The 25400-nt window shown below is 38.5% G+C and overlaps 1 protein-coding gene across 8 annotated transcripts in view; it reads right to left on the reverse strand.

Moving 5' to 3' along the window:
- The window catches only part of BTBD9 (BTB domain containing 9), a 431840-nt gene that overhangs the window by 332620 nt on the left and 73820 nt on the right, over positions 1–25400 (reverse strand). For all 8 annotated transcript variants that reach the window (XM_053913937.2, XM_053913938.2, XM_053913936.2 and 5 more), the window contains one exon: positions 22838–22957. In XM_053913937.2, the coding sequence (XP_053769912.1) occupies positions 22838–22957 (120 nt within the window). The remainder of the gene's footprint in view (positions 1–22837; positions 22958–25400) is intronic.

Below are 25400 nucleotides of genomic sequence, written 5' to 3' on the forward strand. Positions count from 1 at the left end.
AATGCCAACTCTGGGCCAGGCACTGAACCAGGAATGAGAAACCATCAACTATTCAGTCTGCTAAATGTAATTCCACTCTGATAATATACTTCTATAGTTTTATAATATAATACACCACAGTTAGGTAACTACAACACATTGTCTCAAATTTTACTCTATATGTGATATAATGCAAGGTACAAGCTAGCCAGAAAGATGGCTAAAATCTTCCCTGAAGGAGCCACTGTTTCAACACATACATCTTTACATTTTCTAAATAATCAGATCTAAGAGATTTATACTTATTAGCTAATTGAATGGAGGTTTAACAAATGAATATATCAGTGCACAGTAGTCCCTGCTTCATCTGCAATTTCACTTCCAGTTTCAGGTACTCGCAGTCAACTTTGGTCCTAAAATACTTACTAGAAAATTCCAGAAATAAACAATTCATGAGTTTTAAATCGTGTGCCATTCTGACTAGCCTGATAAAATCTTACACTGACCCTCTCCATCCCCCCACCAACTCCCGCCCCACACTGGATGTGAATCACCCATTTGTCCAGCGCATCCGTGTTGTGAATACCACTCACCCGTTAATCACTGAATAGCCCTCTGGGTTATCAGACTGGCTGCCATGGTAGTGCAGTGCTCGTATCCAAGTAACTGTCATTTTACAAAATTTATGGAATATGATCCTTGGATGGGATACAGCATTAAAGTTACCCGTAAGATTACTGAAGGATTACAACCTATACAGCAACACTTTGATGAGTTAAAAAGAAAGAGACAACCTCCAATTATATTCTATCAAAAGGTTTCAGGGAAAAAAAAACCCTTAAAACCCTCAACTCTTGAGCATCCCCAACCATCTGTATCATCTGCTCCTGACATCCAACTATCGACATTGTCATGGCTCAATGATCCAGGACCACCCAAAGCACATGCTCCTACTTCTGACATATGGTCAGAAGGTCAATGGGAGCCTACAATGTCTATGTCATTCACCTCACTTCATCTCTTCACATCGGCACTGTATTATCTCACATCATCACAAGAGGAAGGATGAGTACAGTACAAGAAGATATTCTAAGAGGGAGACCACATTCACATAAATTTTACTACAGTATATTGTTATGACTGTTCTATTTTATTATTAGTGATTGCTATTAATCTCTTACTGTGCCTGATTTATAAATTAAACTTTATCATAGGTATATTTGTAGAGGAAAAAGCACAGTATATATGGGGTTTGGTACTCTCCATGGTTTCAAGCATCCACTGGGGGTCTTGGAATGTATCCCCTGTGGATAAAGGGGAATTACTATATTTACCTATTTTCTTCTTATAACAAACAGATGGTATAGTTTAATGAAAATACATTCTTAATCATACTAATAAAAATAAACCATATGGCATTGAACATTTTCAACTCTAACAAGGTGAACCTGAGAATAAAATCCTTAAAGAAATATAAATTAAGATTTATAGTTAGCATGACATACGAGCTATATGACTGGAGCCAGCCACACGTCATGCTTCTCAGTGAAAAGCAGTCTCACAACTACGAAGGGGTCCACGGCATGTCCCTCCCAGGGGCACTGCAGACAACTCCAAACCCTGCAGTGTTTTGTCCCCACATGAAGGGGCTTACCTAAACTATACAATTACCAATTCAACCCCTCTCAAAGGGAAAAACTTTTCCAATAAAAAAATGAGCAAATTGAAATGTCAGCTACTTTAAATCAAGCACTTAACTAACATGTTGCTACTTAAATTGCACAGATAAGTATTCTGGCCTAAGTTCAAGGGAAGCATGAATGTAAATTGGGGTCATAATGAATGAGCTCTATTTGGAGAATGGCTTTAAGGTATATATTACTTTGCAGTTCTCACAAAAAAAAACCCAACCAATCTTCTGCTTCTGCTTTGCACAAGGCTTGCGTGTTGTTGGAAGTTCAGAAAATCAACTATACATTACGGTTTCAACTCATATTATATTCTTTACACATATTTCAAAACCCAGGAAATACTGAATTCTCTAAAACTGACACTATTGTGGGCATTCCATAGACTTCACGACTTAAAAGGAACAATCATCTCCAGAAACAGTGGGCACCCGGCACTGGGGCTGCAGTGACGGCGGCCAGCAGGGTACACTAGACTCCACTCTTGCTGCTGCAGCTGAGCCTGCCACGTCTACCAGTGGGCCAAACTGAGGCTGGTAAAGTCACAAACATGTTTTTCTTTTGGAATGCATTAAGAAGCTCCAAAATATATTCATCTTGGAGTCTGAGTAACATTAAAGGTACAGGCAATGCTACTGAAGAGAAACAAAGAATTCAAAAATAAAACTACTCCAGTCCTCTTAACCACCTCCAAAATGGACATTTTTCTTTATGTAATGCCTTTGATTTAAGCAGTGACCTGAAGTCCTTTCTCCAAGATAGAAGTATAATCTGCTGGTTAGCTAGTCTTCTAGAAGAGACTATGGCTCGTCAAAGTTCTGTTTCTTCGCCTCACTGGTTAAAGACAATTCTACTCAGGATGAGGCATCCCTGTCTCCAACTCACCACACCAGTGTTTGTTGCTGCTGCTCATTACTGACATAACTGGAGAGGAACGGCATGCAGACACATAAAGACAAGCTTATAACCCATTAGAGGAGATTCTCATTATTCCAGGGCAAGAGTTATCTGAAAAAGGACATTTAAAGTCAATTCGCTTAAAATAAGGGCCAAGTTTCATAGTGAATGTGGATTTAAAAAGTTTTATTAAATTAAAAAATTGAGAAATCAAATATAATTTATCTACTATTTAACAAATTTAAATAATAAATGCAACTACGTGGTAATCAAAATAATAGTAGTAGCAGTAGTAGTGAACAACTGTTAAAAACCTTTTGGTATAGTTTTTCTAACATTTCCTGACTAGCTTTTTCAGCACAATTATAGTGACAAAGATTCTTCCAAAAACACACAGACATCACCATGCTTCCCTTAATCTCTAACATCGCATCCTTCTTTTGAATGGCTGGCATGACTCTTCTCCTCTGCAGTCACCGCTGGTCTAACACTGCCAGAATGTCATTTGCCGATGGCTTCGCATGCGCGTCTGGCAGTTCTTCAACACTTCTCTTGCTTCCATTAAATTTTTATTTCCTACATTTTTGCAAAACCTGCCATTTGACTTCGCAATCGAGTACGATGATTTTACATCTTCCCAACAATCAGTGAAATGCTGTAACTAACAGGATGTTAAGGGATCGTATTCATCAGGGATGAATGTTGGAGTAGGAACTAATTCTACATGTGGACAGTTCATCAGTGAACGTTTTAATATTATGATGACTTCTGTTTCTCTAAGCAACCTTGTGACTGCAAGACATGAAATAATGAATATTCAGATAACAGGGCACCCTGTTAATGAAAGGCCAAAGTCATCATAGAAATGCTTCAGTCCTCAAGAACTAGAAAAAGTTTCTCAGGGGACTAGAAGCACATCCCAGAAGCACAGCCTAATATTCCACGTTTAATATTGTCTAGCTGCATGTCTGATCATCACAGTAGAAACAGACTGAATAAAATGATACCTAGTACGCACCATACTCTTTAATAACGGAAATGATCTTAATCTGGCACCATTCACTGACCAGAGCAGCAAAATTAAAATCTTGATTTATTTAATTATCCAAATGCATATCTGACAGCTGCCAGAATCTGGATCTACTGAGTACCCTAAGTGCCTTTAGAAGATTAAAAAATATGTAGCATATGGACATTATCTTTGTCCTATAAAGTGTGTGTGTGTATTGATTACCCTGTAGGAAAAACTATTACTTCAGAATCCTGAAGTCCGGAATAAATTTTTTTTTATCTTTGGAGCCTCGCAACAAAACATGATAATGCCATAAGATGATAAACAGATAAGGACAAAAACAGCATTGTGCCTTAAAAAAGACCTTTAGAGTCACACAGACCTGGGCTTCAATCCCAGATACTGTGTTCTAGCTGTGTGATCCCAAGTTCTTTTTGCTAAGTCTCACTTTCCTCATTTGTGAAATACAATTTTTGGACAATAATGCATAGCTCCCAGGAAAAGCCAAATGACATAATTACAGTTTCTGGGAAATTGTGGGTACTACCTGTGCTACCGACTGTAACTTAGCTAAGAAACAGTAACTTTCCTCCTTCTTCCAGGCACTGTGATAGTACGTAAGCCTCCAAAATCTCTGATGAGGCTCTACCTACCTATTATTTGAAGACTTCATCAGAACCCCCTGAGAAAGCCAGTATTATAAAAAAGCTCCCCCAAAACGGTGAGGTCCCAGACCCAAGTACATATCTGCTAAGCCTTACAAATAAAAGAAGTTATTTAAATTTCTAAAAGGGATCTTTCTCCATGACATTGTATGCTACAACTGTCTTTGAAGCTAGCCACATCTGGGTTAAGAATAGTAGACCTTTCTGTTTTTGAGATCTTGGGCAAAGTATTTAACCTTTCTGAGATTCTGTAAAATGAGAATAATCAAACCAATCTCCAAGAACTGTAAGAACTGAAAAAAGAATTTTTTATAAAAGCACCTAGTACTCAGAAGGCATCCGTCTTTATTACCAACACTCCATAGATAATGCCATTTAAAAATTAAGATAACAATTTATATTTTTAAAAAAACAACACAAACCCAAAACCTCCAAAGATCAAAATGTGAGTCAGTATTTTTCAGACCCAGATTCTGTCGGGTATATTTTAAAACACATTATGACATTAAATCCTCAGGTCTGTTCCAAAAGATGTCATACCTATTGTCATGTCTTCTCTAAGGTGACAACATAAATAACAAATTAATAAAATCAATGGAAAAAGTCAAATCATGAGTGCTGTTCGCTGACAATGTTCAAAATCATCTCTCAATTGACGGAGCAATTGAAAGGTCACAAGCAGCGCACCATCCTCTAAGTGCTGCACAACGTGGGCAAGGGCAAGGAACACCATCTGGGACGCATTCTCAGTTTCAATTAAACCTACTACTTTTTCTTAGTTTGCTTTCTCTCCAGATTCTGGGAACACACAAAGCTTTATACAAGTTTTATGTTTAAAGATAAGCCTCAGGATCTGTTTTTAAGAACTTTAAGAAAGCCAGAAAATAGCTATATCTTGTTCATAGTTAACAGGTCAAAGAGCTGTTCTTCACATTGATTTAAAACCAACAGTAGTGGTCGGCAGTGGTATCAACAACAACAAAAAAGAAAAGCAGCAAACAATACCTGGACATGAACAATTATTATTATCCCAGCAGCAATTATCTCTAGACTTTTCTTTCGGGTCTTAGCAAACACTCTCCACATTCTTGGCCCCCTCATCCTCTATCTCACCAGAGCCCTCAACCACTCACTTCTCTGAACATTAACCTGAGCAACTGAATTTCACCACAGAACACCACACAGTGCCCATGGAATCGCTATTGGTAGATCCTGCCTCCTAATCTCACACACAATGAAACCTGTAGGGCATGCCACCGAGTCTCCCTGGCTAACGGACTCTCCTTCTGTCTGCAACAACTGTTTCCTACCTTTCTCCACTCCACACAGACCTCAAACTTCCCTTTCCCTCTCAGCTGATGACTTTGTCCCAGACATCTTAAGGAAGCAGAAGCCATCACACTAGCACGCACAGTCTGGAACAGACATATGCTCTCTTCCTTTCCTCCCGTCCACAACACAAAGGGGTCTCCCGTTCCATTGGCTGTCTTTCTCCCCTCTTCAATCTCTCTCTCCTGGATCCTTCCATCAGCATTTAAACATGCTTTGGTATCCTCATCTCTAGCAAGCACATCCACTTCTAGTTTCCATCTATATCTTTATTCACCTTCACAGCCAAGTTTCTCAAAAGAGTTGTCAGTTCTTTCTCCATTTTGTCACTTCCTACATATTCTTGAAAGCTCAACACCCTTTTTAATTAAAAAAAAATGATGTTATAGCAAGTATAACAAAAGATAAATAATAATCAGATACTATCTATTTTCATTACCCCATCTTCATTTTCCTGAATTAATCAATATTAAAGTTTAATGTCTACCCTTCCACACCATTCTCTATGCTTATATAAATCCATACATTTATATGCATACATAAGGTAGTTTGTTGACAAAAGAAAATATCATGATTAACACACTATGTACATCATGTGTTTTTCATATAACAATTTTTATGGAACTCCTTCTCAGTCAAATCATATGGATACAATTCATTCTTTTTAATTTTAATGAATTCCCATATTGTGGGCCCTGGGGTACTTTATAGTTTTTTTGATTCCATGAAGTGTTGCAATAAGCATTCTTACATACATATTTCCTTTGAATGAATTTTATAAAAAGTAAAAAAAGGGGTATGTACATATTTAATTTTATTATAAATTGCATTTAATTTATTAACCGATTGTAATCTGGCTTACACCCCTACCAAGTCAGTAACACTGCTACTGCCAAGGCGGACCGTGTCCTCTACATTGCCAAGGCAAAGCCAATGGATAGATACTTCTCATCCCTCATCTACTTGATCTTGCAGCCACCACACTTCCTGCCTGTTTTCTTGCTGGCTGCTCCTTCCCCATTTCCTTTGTTAGCTTCTCCTCTTCTACCTCTTCGTATTCTGGAGCACCTCAGGCTCAGCTCTAAGCCCTCTTTCCTTCTCCTTCTATGCTCTACTACATTCTATCTCTTATTTAAAAAATATATTTTATTGATTATGCTATTATAGTTGTCTCATTTTTCCCCCTATATTTCCCTCCGCCTAGCCCACACCCTCCACCCATACCCCCTCCCCCCTTTGCTCATGTCCATGGGTCATACATATAAGTTCTTTGGCTTCTATATTTCCTATTTTGTACCTACCATTTATGCTACTTATTCCCTGTACCTTTTCCCCAATTAACTCCCTCCCTTTCCCCGCTGATAACCCTCCATGAGATGTCCATTTCTGTGACTCTGTTTCTGTTCTAGTTGTTTGCTTAGTTTGTTTTTGGGTTTTTTTAGGTTTGGTTGCAGATAATTGTGAGTTTGTTGTCACCTTACTATTCATATTTTTGATCATCTTCCTATTCTTAGGTAAATCCCTTTAACATTTAACATTAACATATATAAGGGCTTGGTGATGATGAACTCCTTTAACTTGATCTTATCTGGGAAGCATTTTATCTGCTCTTCCATTCTAAATGATAGCTTTGATGGATAGAGTAATCTTGGATGGAGGCCCTTGCCTTTTATGACTTGGAATACTTTTTTACAGCCCCTTCTTGCCTGTAAGGTTTCTTTTGAGAAATCAGCTGATAGCCTTATGGGAACTCCTTTGTAGGTAACTGTCTCCCTTTTCTTTTGCTGCTTTTAAGATTCTCTACTTATCTTTAATCTTGGGTAAGGTAATTATGATGTGCCTTGGTGTGTGCTACCTTTGATCCAACCTCTTTGGGACTCTCTGAGCTTCCTGGACTTCCTGGAAGCCTATTTCCTTTGCCAGATTGGGGAAGGTCTCCTTCATTATTTTTTTCAAGTAAGTTTTCAATTTCTTGCTCTTCCTCTTCTCCTTCTGGGACCCCTATGATTCGGATGTTGGAATATTTTAAAGTTGTCCTGGAGGTTCCTAAGCCTCTCCTCATTTTTTTGAATTCTTGTTTCTTCATTCTGTTTTGGTTGAATGTTTCTTTCTTCCTGCTGCTCCAAACTGTTGATTTGAGTCCCGGTTTCCTTCCCGTCACTGTTGGTTCCTTGTACATTTTCCTTTATTTCATTTTTCATAGCCTTCACTTTTTCCTCTATTTTGAGACCATACTCAACCAATTCTTGAGCATCCTGATTACCAGTGCTTTAAACTCTGCATCTGAGAAGTTAGCTATCTCTTCATAGCTTAGTTGTATTTTGTCTGGGGCTTTGATCTGTTCTTTCATTTGGGACACTTATTTTGTCTTGGTGCACCTGTTACATAGTAAGGGGTGGAGCCTTAGGTATTCATCAGGGTGAGGCAACCCAGGTTATGACACTATATGTGGGGGAGGGGTCTGAGAAGGAACAGAGCTGCTTAATCAGCTCTCTGCCAGCTTTCAGTCACTTCCCCCACTACCCACAAACAAATTGGGCCCTTCTGGTGCTGATTCCCTGGTAGGTGGGTTTGTATACGTTCTAGGACCCTGTGGTCTCTCCAGTGTACTCTCCTGTGAGGCTGGGAGGTTCTCCTGCCACCACAAACCCCATAGGATTTTTCACTCAGAGGTTTTGAGGTTTTATTTCACCACACTGGAACCCTGGATTGTGTGGTCTGTCTCACTCCCCAGTTGTTCCTTCCGGTTTATCCATATGTAAATGTGGGACCACCTGGTCCAGCAGCCACTGCCTTGCTGTGAGTCCTCTCTTCCCAGCTGCCCGTCTGCACCCCTCCTACTGGTCTGGATGAATGTTTCTTCTTTAACTCCTTGGTTGTTGGACTTCCATACAGTTCAATTTTCTGTTTTAAATTTGTTGTTGTCCTTCTTTTGGATGTGTGAGGAAGCGCAGTGTATTTATTTCCCTATGCCTCCGTCTTGGCCAGAAGTCTACATTCTATCTCTTTTGAATCTAATCAAATCATCTAGCTTCAACCATCCTCTAATCTAACCCAGACCTCCTTTTTCTGCTCCAAGCCTATAAATAACAATACTCCTTGGAAGTCTCACAAGCTGAAGAACATACGTCAGATCCATCCATCCTTATACAAGCAACCACCATACACCTCCTGACCTATACACACGGCAAGACCTCCCTATTGGTCTCCCTGCTTCTAATCCTGTCCCCCTCAGTCTATCCCACACAAAGGAGATAGGTCTTTAAACTTCAGTCAAGACACATCACACCCTTGCATAAAGCCCTCCCCAGGACCTGCACTTCCAATAGACTACACTCTCTTAACTGTGGCTCTGCCAGTCCTGAACAACTTAGTTATTACCTACCTCTCTCCCTCCATCTCACCACCACTCTCCAACCACACTAATTTCTTCTCATTTCTTTGAACAGGCCAAGCTCTTTCCTCCCTCCAGGCTTCCCTATCTGTATTTTCAAAATGCTTTTTCCTTTTGTCTTTGCCTACTTAACTCCTAATCATCACTTAGGTCTCTACTTAAATATCATTTCCCTAAAAACCCCTGACTCATTCTATTGAAACTGTATTCTTCTGTTATACCACTAATGCTCACTTCTGTTTTTCTTCCTTTGCATTTATCATAGATTGTAATTCTTCCGCTACATGTCATTATTTTTTTCAATATCTGACACTTATACTAAGCTATAAACTCCACAAGGTAGAGGATGTAAGTGTGTAAAGCTCTCCACTGTAGCTATAGCACCTAGCATGGTGCCTGGCCTATAGCAGGCATTTGATAGTATTTGTTGACTAAATGGGAAAAAAACCCCGAAACACTTTTACTTCATTTGGGGAGATCAAGGAAGATTTCCCAAAGAAAATGGCATTTTACCTTGCTCAAAAAATAGACATGATTTCAGTAGTAGAGATGAAAGAACATTTCAGAAAGAAGTTGTTTAAGACCAAATAAACGTTTGGTACCAGGTAGAGATTTTGTAATCCAAAATCCAACACAATCCTGGCACCTAGTGTAAAATTAAAGTCTTGTTGTATAAAAGCAAAGCAGATGAAACAGCAAGGAGTGTCACTATGCACTTCTGAAGTAATAATTCCACAACTAGTTCAAACTGGCTCCCTCACAATTTCTGTCCACTAATGTCATCCCACTTCCCAGCCACCTAGGTTCCAAACTTCAAAGCTCTTTCCGACTCAATTTTTTTTTTCTTTTCCTCCATATTCAGTCACCAAGCTTGGCCGGTTTTTCCTTCTAAATATCCTTCTCAGCTATTCTCTATTTCTATTTTAAGCAACGACATCCTAATTCAAGCCCCCTTCACCTATGGAATTACTGCAACTTGCTCCTAAATCGGGGTTTCTCAACCTTGGCATTACTGACACTTGGTCTGGATAACCCTTTGTTGTAGGAGGCTGTCATGTACATTGTAGAATGTTTAGCAGCACCCTTGACTTCTACTCACTAGATGCCAGTAGCACCCTGCCCCTCAATTGTGACTGCCAAAAATGTCTCCAGACATGGCCAAGTGACTGCCAGGGGACAAAATCACCACTGACTGAGAACCACTCTCCTAGATGACCTGATGGCATAAACCTTCTAAAATGACCCAATTAAAAGTCAACCATTCCTACATAGACAGCAGTGCAGTGATTGCAAGGGGCAGGGGAATGTAAGGGGGATGAATGGTAATGGAAAAAATATATAATAAAATATAAATTTTAAAAAGAAATCAACTATACCTTTCAGGCCAACTCAAATTTCATCTTTTTTGTGAAAATACAGATGCTTATCAAAAAGCAAATACAGAGAGTCACCTTTACAAGTAATAAAAATCCTGTACAATAAAACAAATGAGAGATCATGGTTTGCTTGTCGGTTTGACAAAACACTAAAAAGGGTAATGCCCACTGCTGATAAGGCTGTGAGGAAATAGGTACGATCAGGCACTGCTGGTGCAAATAAACGGGTACAATGATTTTGTTGGGATTTAGACATATGTTTCACACTTTAAGATGGCCATATCCTTTGACTCTGCTCATGTGAAGAGATAATCAGAAACGTGTGCAAAGGCTACACTGTTCCATAGTAAAATTGTAAACATCCTAAAAGTCCTCCAATAGGAAACTAATTAGATAAACAACAGTAGGTTAGAACACTGTGCTATTGTTAAAAAGGATAAAGCAGATATGTATGTACTGACATGCAACAATATCCACATGAATATAAATATATATATGTACAAGGTTTCAATACAGTTTGTACCATAATACCATTTTTTATAAATAACATGTTTATGTATTTCTAGAAGAAATACCAGATGAATATATGTCAAAATATTAACAGATTTTCTGCAGTCAAATCATATATCAAATGTATTAGAGGAACTGTTAAATCTCTAAAAATCTTGGAAAAGTCCAATTTATGAATCTATACTTTAAATTTTTCAATTTACTTAAAACAGGCTTATACATTTATTTACCACCTTTATTTCAAGAAAATATCTTGAGTTGGAATATTCTGTTCAGAGTTATATTTTTGCCCTAGAGAAATCAATGGTAAAAAGGAAGTTTACACAGAAAAATATATTTTTGTGCATGACAGCTCACCGGTGTGATGCATCCATGAATCATACTGAAAATATGTCCCTTGAAATCAAAGAAAACAACATGTTTATACAAAGAATGTGCCCCAAAGTTCCTCAATAAAGAATAGTGTTTAATCAAAATATTTGTTGACAGCTGGTTAGTGTTGATTCTAAAGTAGAAAAGAAAATCAGTGTCATTGTAGTCTTTTGTTTCGTGGACGAGAGCTGAATATGCAAAGTAGCCAGAAATGGAGACTCATTATCTGTTTTACACTTCAAGTGTGAATCTAAGCACTGTAGGTATATATACACACACATCCAGAACACACATATATCTCAACAAACCATGCCCATCATCTGTTCAGAGCTGGGAAACGCATGCATGCTGCTACAACATTAAACAGAAGGCAGATGGTAGGCACTGATCAACAGAAATAAGATACAATCCTTCTAAATCCTACTCCTGCTAACAGTCCTTCTAATTTTTTTCTTTAGAAAAATATCAAGCAATTCTTCATAACTGTTGATTTGCAACTTCAAAATTACAATAGGCAATGCAAAAGAGAATTTCAAAGAGGGAAAAATGTCTTTTGGCACAGGTTCAGTTTCATAGTCTTAGGCAGGAGATAACACTAACTTTGAAACTCATAGCACACTGTAGTTATATCAGTATCTAATGTGTAAATTAGCTCTTTCTATAACTGGTGTTTTAGCTTTCAAAATACATAATTACTGATCATTTTAGTCTGTATCACATTTCTTTTACAGGGTGAAATGAACTAAAACAGCTGTTAAAACCTAATAGCTTCATAATGTGCATAGAATTTCTATGACTATTAGAAATTAAACCTACAGCTTCCTATCAGGCAGAGCATATCCATGTGTATATATGACCCACATTATTTGGAAAAGCAATTATTAACTTATGAAATTATAATTTGAAATATAATGAAGTAAGGCTGCTAAAGAAAATGTTACAGCTCTTAAATGAGGCCAAAGCCGCCAGTCCACAGTAATCAGTTCCCCCACCTTTCCTTGCAGCAATAAAGCACTTCTGGCCTAAGAAGTCCAAGTGCTCATGCTACCACCATTTGTTCCAGGGATCGAGCCCTCTATTTTCATGGTGGAAGATGAATTTTTAGAAGGTGAACCAAGGCTGGCGCTGGCACTCTGCCCAGAATTTCTGGCAGCTGACAAGCAATCTGGTTTCACTTCTGGTCCGCTCTCCCCTGAGCTAACCTTGTATCCACAGAAGGAACACTGATCTAGGGAATTTGTACTGTTTATATGATCACATGATCACTGAGAAAGCTCTAATGATTTTATTAACCATGGGACTTGTACATACAGTGCTCTTTAAGCATATTTTCTGTGGAAAGAAATATTATAAAATCTTATTTCCTGGTATCTCCCTCTAACACTGGGGGAAAAGATGGCAGTATTAAAAGGATTTTTCCAGAAAACTTGAGTATTATCCAGACACCTGCATTCAGAGATGTTAGAGGTCTAAAGAGATTCAACAAACTATCTTATTTGCAACTACTATCAAAAAATTATACAGCAAGGTCCAGGAACCACAACATAATTACAGAGGCATGTAAGATATATTATGTATAATGGCTAAATTGGGTGATTCAAGCTATAAATGCTATGAAAGGTCAGAGCAATCACTACTAGGCAGTGTGGGGTGTCATTTAAATGCATATAGGTCTAACTCTCCACTAAGAGAATTTTAACTATTTAACCAATACCTTCTTTAGATTACCGTTTCCAAAGTAAACAGGATTGGGAAAATGACTACGCAATCACAAATAAATCTGTGTCCAAGTTTGGTTTTTTTGACCTCCAAGATTTAGCTGTCCTTCTCTCTTCTTGATCTTCCAAAAAGAAAAGTCAATTAAATTTTACTCCATTAATATTTTCTTATCTATTCTAGTAGCCAAGTTGAAAGTCCTGGAAAATCTTCCCCACCATTTCCATGAATTCCCAGGTTCCTAGTCCCAGTTCCACAGTTCACCTTTGACTCTGTTCCCTATGCTACAGGCCCCTGGGTCACAGTAAGGGGCCCAGAGTCCCAGATGGCTCTGTAATCTATTGCCCAGTAGTTTACTACTTGGCTTCCTGCTTCAGGATGTCCTAAGTTCCATAATCAAGTGTTGGGAGAGCTGCAGTCTCAAAACAGGTTCCAAAAGGAGATCTCCAGTAGGAAAATTGATAGACTAATGGTACATGCAGCATATTCCAACAATGCCTATGAAAATATATTATTTTCCTAAGTAAAAGACACACTAATCAAATCCTGGCTCCAAAATAGGGACTTTTTCTTCATTTCTTGGGAATTTTTACTATTTTCTGAATACTGTTTGTAAAAAATAACCTAATTTACAGTTCTTCACAGGGAATCTTCTAACCTTGCTGAAAGTTAAAAAAAAAAACATAACTTTTAACTAAAACCAAGTCACAGATATCCAGAAACAGTTGTATAAGGTCACATAAAGAGGAACGGATTGTCATTCACGTACAGTCTCTGAGCTTACGTACATAGGTAGGAAGTGTGAGTAAGTAAATAGATGAGATTGACTAGTGAGACAAAAACAGGGCTTTTAAAATGAGAACCAAAGATGAGCTAGAGAAGCAGAAAGGCCCACTGATGAAGAGCTCTGGGCGAAGAGCTTAGATGTGGCCAAGTCCATTGCAAACTTTGCCTTCAGCAAATGTCCTGCAAACACAGCACATCCTTTCCCCTTGCTTTGCCTGCTCAATCCTTTGGTCCTTTAAGACTCAGCTCAAATTGTCTCTTCAGTACAATTCCCCCCATAACTATGCTCCTGCATTCTCATTCATTCTCTCTCTCTATATATAGTAAGTTAATTTATTTATACTTATTTATGTATTATTGTACCTATTATACTTTATCAATCTTTAGAAGGTTGTCATTCTTATTGTATCGAGAAATTCTTGTTCATCCTTTTATGCCTGGCACCTAAACTAAGTGCCTGCAATATAGCAGGTGCTCAATAAATGTTTGTTGAACAAATGTCTAAATGAACAAATCCTATAAGTAACTGGGTAATATTGAGGAAAGCATGAGAAAAAGGATGTTTGATGGTCAACTAGGGAGGTACTATCTGGACTTAATACTGGATCTAACTACTTGGGAAGCAACTGTTAGCTCCACTAAATATAGTTCTTGCCCGTCCAGAATGAAAACAAGCAATGACTATCTGTGGTGATAATAACAGATCATTAGTGTTATTAATATCACCTCATGCAACCAGCTTATTAAGAGACACATTTGTATTCTAAAACTATAAAATAAAATATAAAGCAAAAGGGCAACCATGTTTTATTTTCTCATGTCCTAATTCTTCTACTACACACAAAAGACTCTCAACATGTTATTATCCTTTGAACAAAATATAATAAAACCAAAAAAATCCTGGATTTGACTGAATAACTTAAGTACAATCAGCCATGTTTCAAAACTATTACTGAATATAAAACACAGTGGGGTGGTTTTTTTTGGCCTAATAAGAGGATTCTAAGTGGAAATAATAAATACAAAATTCCTCAACTTAAAAAGAAAATCAAGCCCTGGCCAGGCAGCTCAGCTGGTTAGAGCGCCCTCCCAATATGCCAAGGTTGTCAGTTTGACCCCCAGTCAGGGCACCTTCGAGAATGAACCAATGAATGAACAAGTAAGTGCAGCAACAAATCAATGTTTCCCTCCCTCCCTCTCTCTGTTTCCTTCCCTCCCTCTCTCTAAAATTAATAAATTTTGAAAAAGCAATTCAAGATGTGAAGAGATCTTGTGAAGAGAAACTCTATAATATGTGAAATCTGTTTCTAAACGCAGCTGAGGCAAAACAAATTAGGAGTTAAGAACATCAGGTTCACTGTAATAATAAAATCTAAAATGATCTTACAGGAAACTAAGGGACAGGAAAATTCAAAGCTCTATCGACAAACTGAAAAATAGACCTAGATGAAGGATTGCTACATCCCCTTTGGAGCATTTTAAAAGAGAAAAACTTTCTCAATTGTTCATCCTCACTGTCATCATCCTCAGCATTAATATCATGGTTGCCTGGGTGTCTACCACCAGCTTGAGCAGAGACGGCCATACCAGGCCCTTCTTCAACAGTCCTGGAAACTGCTCCTGCCAAAGAGGCAACAAGAGCTTCTTCAGGGCTCTGTGTGTGTCCCCTCCCACTCCAAAGCAGAGCTATCTCTAACCTCATATCCTGCAGAGGCAACGTAAGACTGTGGTGTTAACTGTGTATTCAGACAGACCTGCAAATCTGGCCTCTCTAAGGCTCAACGTCCACATTTGTAAAAATAGCTCATGGTATTTCTCTCATAGAACTATTGGAAGAATCATATAAGGCCACAATATGTGTCTGGCCCGTTGCAGATGCTCAATAAATGTTAGACTGCTCCTTTCCTGTCTCTCCCCTGAGGTCCTACAACCCTCTCTCTATTTTCCTCATTCCTCCTTTATTTTGCTTTTTGATTCCTTATAAATATTTAATGGATCTATCCCCTTTGAGTTAACCTTCTATTTATTTCAAAATTCCAAATGAATATTTTAAAAACACTTATTTGTACGAAACTGAATAACTGTACTACAGAAGCCTACATATCTGCTATACTTTGCAGATGACAAGTCGAGAGCTGGCTAGCACCTCAATGCACATCTACAGACTTCAGGCATAATTAATGCTCCACATGAGTAGAAAGGCTTAAATGGTACAAATAGTTTCACCTGTTATTTCACAAATGACAGATTTCAGAACAATTTATATTTAAATACAGTTTTATAAAAAAGTCAATTTCAACCTTTGGCCCCAAGTAAAATTGTAATGGTATAGTGACACCATGTGGCTACATTTTGCTTTGCATTCTTAGAAAAAAAATTATATGCTGGGTTGCTCTGTGCTAGTTCACTCACAACATCAAAGTTATAGGTAGAAATACAATTCGAACTAAGTATAAGCTAAAATGGTTACTTTTTAAAATTGAAATTGTTCCTTTTAACTTACACCTGAATAAGCCATTTCTTGAATTCTGAAGATGTCAATCACAGAAGGAAAGTAAAGGCTCACAACTCCAGATTTATGATTCTAAAGCACTCTGGTGAACGACTGAGTAGTGTAAAAGTGCCTGCCTTTAGAAGTAAATGCATCGATGCCAGTTATGGGGCAGGGAGAGAACAAAAGAGAAGAAAGAAGACACACATGCTTTTGTGTAATGCTAACATGGTAGGGAAAGAACGCTGCCATAAATAACGGTGTTTATTTTCTCATTTGTTTTATGTCTCGTAGATGTACAGCACTGTGTGGGTACTATAATCTACTGAAGATGGGTAAAAAAAAAAATTACGCTGCATGTAATAATGGCAGGGATTAGGAGGGATCCAAAATGTACGGCAGCAATAAAAGAGATTAATGTGCCCAATACCAAAAGCAGTACAGTTTTAGTGTTCATCTAATGAGGACTCCTACAGTAGGCCGGACACTCCTGCATACTATTAAATGTACACCAAAGAAAGCCTAAATATCTAACACTGGCCAGAGAATGTCACTCCCTTCATCTCAGCTTAAAACAACCACCTCCCTCTTTGGGGCTTCCACAACCACCTATTTAAAATAACTACCCTCCTTCCCTTGGCCCTGCTCACTAGCACCACACCATCTTCACGACAATTATAATTATGTGATGTGTTGATATTATTTGTTTATCTGTTCCCCCCAAGTTCTCTGGGAGCAGAGACAGCAGCAGTCCTCCTCAGTGCCGTGGCCCCAGGATCAGAAAGAATGCAGGGCACGGAGTAGGAGCTCACTTGTGGAATGAGTGAGGGATGAATAAACAAACAATGAAGGAAGGAAGAAAAATCTAGTTCCTTAGCTGGTGAATCATGCCTAATTTTTTCTTGTAAGTGAAAGCAGAGCCATTCTAGTGAAATGTTTATTATCATTGATGGCCTCCAATGTGATCGCTGAGACCAGAAGAGAGGCAGGCAGATGCTCCATGACACCCTTCCTTTTTTTCACGACACATTTGTCACCTTCTAATTTCTCGCTGTAAGAACAGCGGGGAAAAAAGGGCAACTACAATAATTAAAACACTTGGACAATAGTCAAAGAAATCAGTGGAACAGAGCAGAGTACACGCTAGAACTTAGTCCATGATAAATATGGCTACTCACATTAGTGTGGGAAGGAACAATTACTAAGTAAAGTTGCAGCCTGCTGACTATTCCTACCCGAAAATATACACAAAAAATATTCTGGCTGGATTAAATACTTACATATAACATAATAAGTAGTAGAAAAAACTTATAAAACTATAACATTCTTTAATGTTGGAAGTGAGAAACACCTTTCTAAACATGACCACTGGAAATCACAAAAATGACCGACAGATTTGATCACATTTTTTAAAAAGTAAAATTCTGTATGGCAAAAAGTACCGATAAAACAAACAAACAAAAACTAATAACAAATGGCACAATACATGACAGGCAAGAGGATAATGTCACACACACATACATATCTATTATATGTATATATGTATACACATATGTCATTATATACATTTACATATACATATATATTGCATTATCTATAATATATATCTATATGCTGATATAAAGTTATCAACAGCCAAAAAACCCCACAATCATTCCATAAGTATATGCAGAAGACAGAAAAAGGCTTTTCGTAAAAGACAATAAATGGCCAGTAATAAAAGAAATCCAAATTAAAACAAGACTTTCCTTTTTTACAAATCATAATCATACTGGCAAAGTGCAGACGACGCCTCCACAGTGAGGGTTCGGAGCGGGGGCACTTTCATGTCCAACGGGCACAGACTGGGCACGGCCCTACCTGAGAGCAAACTATATCAACTTTTAAACTACGTAGTACATTTTAATTTTATAATGAAAAATGCCATTAAAAGACACTTTCATTTTGATAATTAAAAACAAAAGGAGCCCTGGCTGGTGTGGCTCAGGGAACCAGTTGAGCGCTGGCCTGTGAACTGAAAAGGTCGCTGGTTCAATAGGTCAGGGCACATGCCTGGGTCGCGGGCCAGGTCCCCAGTTGGGGGCACATGAGAGGCAACTGATGACGTTTCTCTTGCACATCAATGTTTCTCTCCCTCTCTTCCTCCCTCCCCTCCTCTCACTAATAAATAAATAAATAAATAAATAAATAAATAAATAAATAAATAAATAAATAAATTTTTTTTAAAGGATAGGAAGAGCCCAGTTTTGTGTTAAACTGAGTTGATCCCCCCTGCACCATGTGCTAATTATCAAGTTGCACCCATCTGGACACCCTTTCTTGCCTTGTCTTCAGTAAACTGTGCTCCTCCTGATTCTCCTCTAATCTCTCTAACAGCCCCTGGAGTAAACTTGTCTATCATCTACTCCTTTTCTTCCCTTTGCTTTTAGGGCCACCGTTCCTCTCTGTCAACTCCCAGGTTTTATACCAAGATCACTTATTTGTAATTCCAGCTACCAGCCATATACAGGCTCTGAAATCTATCTCTATCCCTCCCATCTATGTTTCAAGTCTTCTCATATTTCAGCAATATTATATGGCTGCCAAATTACCAGTACCATGTTAAGAAAAAAATTTTAAAATCCCCCAAGGGTACTCAACATTTGCCATTCCTTATTAATGTTTTTTGTCCAGTCCTAGGCTCTACCATCTAAGAGAGCCGTGGAAGGACTTGATGAGAGCTTACTGGATAGCCAAGAAGCCAATCTGAAGGTTAGAGAATTTATGGGTAAAGCAGAAATTGCCTTTTCTGAAGAAAGAGAAAGAGAAAGCTAATAAGACATAACATGGTTCTGAGTATATATGACAGACTGTGCCAAAACTGACAAGTCACTTTTCTTCCTCCCCAGGTGGGGGTTGAGGGAGGGATTATTAGTCTAGGTTTTTGTCTACACAGAGCAGTCCCCACTTAAGCCACACTGCATACCTTAAAAAGACCCAAAAGACAGAGCAGGTCATTTCCCTCCATTCACTGTTATGGTTGGCACAATCACTCTGGCTCTGAAGTCTGACATTATACCTATTGTCACTGATAACACCTGGGCAAGGTGAAATGCTGACTGAATTACATTCCACAAAATAGAAAGTTTACTAATAGAAAAGTTTATTTATATATATTTTACCATAATAAAAACTGATTTATAAAATATCTGAAAACTGCTGGAAACACACAAATGGGCAGGTTATTAAGGTAAACAGACCTGTTTAACGTGTTCTGGGTCACTATACATGGACTGGCAATAGGGCAAAGTGCTGAAGCGACTAGGCTCCCGAGGCAAGGAGCAATTCCCTCACAGTGAGAGCCACAGTGGCCCGAGAAGGTGGCAGGGATGGCTCTTTTTCTCTGAAGGTCAAACAGCAGTTAAGAGTTTTAGAAACTAGAAAAAATAATTTAAAAAATTTTAATACTAAAACCAACAATCTACTGAGCCTATTTGGGGGCAGGTGCTGCGCTTAGTTGAGCTCAGTACTCATACATGTCCCATGCCATCTAACCCTCCACTGCAGACCCCATGAAGGGTGTGGCTATTCCTGCGTTTTCCTGGTACAGAAACAAGGGCTCGGAGAGCCACAGCTTTACTAAGACCACAGTGTCAGTATTAGATGAAACCAGGATTTGAGAAGAACTCTCACTAACTCTACAGCCCACCATTTTTCTACTACAAAATGCTGATTTACATGCGGTCCAGCCTGGACTCAGAGAGAGGGCTAGGTAATCTCATACTCTCCAATGTACACAGTATATATTTGATGTAATCTTTCATTGATACATGATACTCATATTCTTTGAAATTAACCTCAAAATTCAGTTTCCTAAAGATAAAAACAGAAGTAACATTTGCAAATAGTACAAAACGAACTATTTACCACTCGAAAGAGTTTTCCAGAAAGGATAGACATTTTAACAAATACCTAAATAAAAAGAACCAATGAACATATACACATATTAATGTTGAAGAACTCTCTTTATTACCCAGTCAGTGCCCGTGAAACCTGTGGTAACATTTACAGAGTACCTAATGCATACAAAGTCATAACCTGAGCACTGTAAGAATACTAAAAGATTAGATTCCGTACTCCTTGATTCCAAGGGCTTGTAATCTTAGTATCAGAGGCAAGACAAGCATGCGAAGGACACTGAAGAACAAAGGTGACATACAAATGTGCACATTAACATAATGCAGACCGAACACTTACATGCTAAGGAAATATGTGCCTAGTGAGGTTCATAAAAGTATATTTAGCACATTGGTTAGTCAATAAGTGATTGTGAAGATAAGAAGCACCAAGTATGAGACATCTTTGACTAATCAACAGGGACTTGTTCTTAGATTCATTTAAAAATACTACCAAAATTTGCCCTGGCTGGTGTGGTTCAGTGGATTAAGTTCCAGTCGGAGAACCAAAGGGCCACCAGTTCAATTCCCAGTTGGGGCACATGCCTGGATTGTGGGCCAGGTCCCCAGTGGGGGGACACCTGAGAGGCAACCAAACATTGATGTTTCTCTCCCTCTTTTTTTCCCTCCCTTCCCCTCTAAAAATAAATAAAATCTCTTAAATAAATTAAAAAAATCTTTTCTAACCTATTACAAAAGGCAGAGTTTATGAAGGAATGTAGTAATTAATATAGTACTTTAAAGTGGTTATAAATATTTTTTAAATGTTTAACTAGTATCAACATCAAGGCTCCTTCCTCTTCTTGTTAACACTATCTCTAATACCACCTTTTCCCAATTTTTCTTTTTTTCTTTTTTAATTATATTTTAGTGATTATGCTATTACAGTTGTCTCAACTTTTCCCCCTTTGACTCCCTCCACCCGGTACCCCTCTGGGAGCTAGGCATACCAAGATAAAAACCGGCATCATGAACACAGCCAGGCTCTACAACGTATAAAAGCTACACCAACAAAGGAAAGGCCACATGGGAGAGACGAAATGAGGAAAGAGGAGTATAAATAATGCCCATTGATAAATAAGAGGAGATGTATTTTCTAAAAGCCACAGACGATGACTGAGGCCATGTTTTAAGATGGGTGAAGTGCACAGACTCTCTTTCAAGGCTGGTTTTATATCCATGATGATTTGTCCTGGGAGTTATGTTCCTACTGTTTCAAATTAAATACAAGCACAGAGTCCTTCAGCACATCAGACACTTTGGTTGTTGCACCGCTTATTTTTTAATCCAATGCAATAGTAATAAACTGAGTCGATGCAGACTCGATCACGCCCTCCACATCAGGGCGCCTCTGTCGCTCTCAAAGTATCCCTAGGCAGGTCTGAGATACAGAATCTTCACTCAATTTCTTGTCCCTCTCATTTTAATCCATTCAAAATTCCGCTAATAAAAGAATAACCACCATACCTGAGACACTTTAGACCCCCTTTGGGGAAATGAAATTGATTTTCTTTATTTTCACACAAGAGGATCACTGGGTAACAATATTGTCTGGTCATACCCATAAAAAAATGTAGGCAACATTCTTTACTATAGCAGAGGCTGAAGGATTTTGTGGTGGAAGTAAGAATTCAGCCTGATGTTGCTATGTCATAAATTTGATAAGTAAAAGGGTATCTTCTGACCAAGAGAAGTAAGTGCTGCGGGGCACCCACCTGCTCCAAGTCAGCCACAGGGGGAGATTAGTCAAGGCCACAGGTAAGGATAAGGAGGTTACTGAGTGAGGGACCAGCTCCACATTTTCCCTACTTTACACCTACCGTATCCCTCCCCTTCTTTTCTTGTCACCCTAACCAAATGAACCTGCCTTTGATCCTTCGACTCTAAGGTAAAGAATATCTGAGGGCACTTTTCAAGGAGAAAATTACAACAGAAAAAAATACAACACAATTTTGGGAGCCTTAAACCACCTTCCCCAACTCCCAATTTCATTATTTGTATAGGTTTTACAGAATTTCATAAAGGAAGTTTAAAATATGGCTTAGACCTAAAAGAAGAATATGAAATAGTAGGACAGTAGTTCATCAATACTTTTTAAAACAAACTAACATGGGACTGCAATACTTAACAACAATAAAAGCTAAGGCGCTCTGACTGAAGGAACTGTGTGAGCCTGAAGCCCCACCAGCTCAGCCTCCCTTTCCCCAAACCAAACCCCACTAGAAACACCTGCTCTGTCAAACCCCACAGATATCCACTGATCAGGAAAAAGAACACAGAGATTCAGAATATGCACACTAGCACCCCAAAATCTCCTCCTGGCACTGAGGACTGCCAGGGAAGCCTCCAGAAATACTCTCATAGCTGCTGTGGGAGGAACAACCCCCCTAACCAGAACTGCTTTCAAGGTGCAGCATGCAGTTAAGAAAGTTCTTCCACTTCTCAGTGTTCCCTGTCCCTTCGTATTCCTCTGCATGTCTACTACATAAAAACAACACAAAACACTTGGACATACAGTTCCACAGCACACTGTACATTTTAAGATGCTCAATTTTCCACAGTTCCCATAAGTTTTAGTTGGGATGCATTGAAAACTCTTCCGTGAGGCCCAAAAATGTAATCTGTTCCTCAAAGTCCAAATCTCCATAGATACACATCAAAATCATTTATTAGCTATGAGAACTAACCTGCAAACACGGGCTGGAAAATATAACTTTTGCCAAGAACGACATAGATACTGTGAATGATCAATCACCCTGATCCAATCAAGTTCATCCATCGACACTTCAATGAAGTATGAATAAGACCTATGAATCAAAAAAAAAAAGAAAGAAAAAAGCAGAAAAAAGAACCAAATTAAAATAACAACACAATGTTATACTTTAATAAAACATTAAAAGGCACAAAAACTATACTATTTGTGAATTACATTTTCTGCTTCACAATCACATCTGGATAATGATGAAATCTATATAGATCCCCTACTACAGCATTCACCACAACGCGTTGAAATTCTCTCTCAGCACATCTGGCTGCTGTATTAGATCACAAACTGCTTAAGAACAAATACCATGCCATATTTGTTTTCAAATATCCATGGTCTAGCACGGCGCTTGGCACACATCAGGCATGCAGACATTTGTTCCTCTTCAAACAGAGCCGGGATACCTGGCTCACCCCAGATCAGCAGATTAATGAGGCCCTGGCAAAGACAGGACAGAAAACAGAAGTAGCTGTCCCTTCTCCTTCTACCTTCCCTGGCCTGGAAACTCAGCCCTACACTCCCCAGAGGAAAGCCAACTCGAATGGTTCCCCACAGAGGCCATCTTCTCTCCTGCTCCCTCCCAGTCTCTTACCACCTCACACATACATGCAGCCTGCGGGAAAATATATGACATGGGTGAAGAGATAATATGTGTTTATTTTGGGTGCAACTTAAAATTTGCCAGCTAATAATCTGGCAGTAATGAAAATAGCCTATCGTCTTTCCCTTGTCGGCTACACTGGACCATTACATGCTGGTCCCATACTGAACAAATCTATATTCCCCTGTCATAAGCCAAATTTAAATTTGAGATGCAGGTATTACTTGTACTGTAATATCAACAGGAACAATCTCAGAAGATTTAGGTGGCCATAAATGTCAGCCTGCAACCAACAGTTGTGATCAGAAAAGGTCAGCTCCCTTTGTGCCATCCCCTCGTTCTCTGCTGGCCTCTCTCGCCCATTCATTTTATCACTCAGTCTCAGTCTGGTTATAACCTTTCACTGAACCCCTCTGGATTATCAGTAATGCAGGATATAAATTTACAACACATGTCAGAATCTTTTCGGTTTAAGATTCTGAATTTTTCACCTTTGCTTAGAATGATAACAACTTCTGTGAGAAAAGAATGTTATATGGTAAACTTAAGTCCCCTGTGAATGAAACACACATACTAAAACAAAGTGGCCTACAAGTATTTAACATCGTGGAAACGACCATGGCTACTTTCAGTTTCAAACATGCTAACCTTTTCTTTTATCATTTTTATACTATTTCAGTATTAATTAAATGAGTGAGTATATGTGTAAAGGTTTTTATAATAGTTCATACCACATAAAAAGCAATGAAAATGCTGTGTAAGTATTTTACTATTATTAATCAGACTCTTAGAAATGATATGTGAATTACTTCCATTTTTCCAAGCATCATATTAAATCCAACGAGATATATGGAGAGTATTATGCTAAGTGAAATAAGACAGGTGGTGAAAGACAAATACCTTATGATCTCACCTATAAGTGGAACCTAATCAACAAAACAAACAAGTGAGCAAAATAGAACCAGAGACACTGAAATAAAGAACAAAACTGACAGTGACCAGAGGGGAGGGGGCTGATAACAGGGGAAAGAAGGGGAAAGGTTATACATATAAAGGACCTATGGACAAAGACAATGGGGACAGGGGGTAAGATTAAATGTGAGGGGGCGTGGGTAGGGCAAGGGAGAGTAATGGGGGAAAATGGGGATAACTGTAATTGAACAATAAAAAATAAAAATAAAAAATACATTAATTTAAAAAAAAAACGGATAACTTGGGGACCCTAAAGACCCACGCACAAGAATTGCTGACTCCCACTTCATAAAGCTTCCCTCATAACCTAAATGGTCAGGGTGGTGGCCAGTGGAGCTAACAAGAAAATGAACTAACCTGCAAGATCTGCAGGGTATCATCACTAATAATATTAAGCCCTTCATGCCCAGACTCAAAGAAGCATAAGTAGGACCTAGGGGACCCACTGTACATCAAATTTTCGGTGTGTAGGGTTTAAGTTAATGATAAGCTGCAATGAGAGAGACAGTTCAGTTCTTGGTCGCCCATTACAGCTCTGCTACTTTGGCCATCATGGCTGAACCCCAGAAACCACAGTGGGTAAAAGTGTAAGAATGGCTAGAAGGAGGGCAGAACCTTGAAGCTACAGAAAAAGTGGGTAGACTCCTAGGCTAGAGACCACCAAATTTTTTCACAAATTTGTTTTGAGGATGATATTTATCCACACACTAAAAAATATTGTTTTTCTTCATTCATAAGATAAAATGCATTTTACAAGTTGTTTTAACATCCGAAAGGAAGGAATCAAGTAAATACACAATGGGAACCCATAGGGTAGAATACCAGACAACAATATAAAGTAACTTTTAGAGGAATATTTTTAAAGGGTAATCCTAAGAACCCTGAAACACCAATCCAAAGAACCTATGCACCC

This window comes from Desmodus rotundus, chromosome 11, assembly GCF_022682495.2.
Source record: "Desmodus rotundus isolate HL8 chromosome 11, HLdesRot8A.1, whole genome shotgun sequence".
Lineage (NCBI taxonomy): Eukaryota > Metazoa > Chordata > Mammalia > Chiroptera > Phyllostomidae > Desmodus > Desmodus rotundus.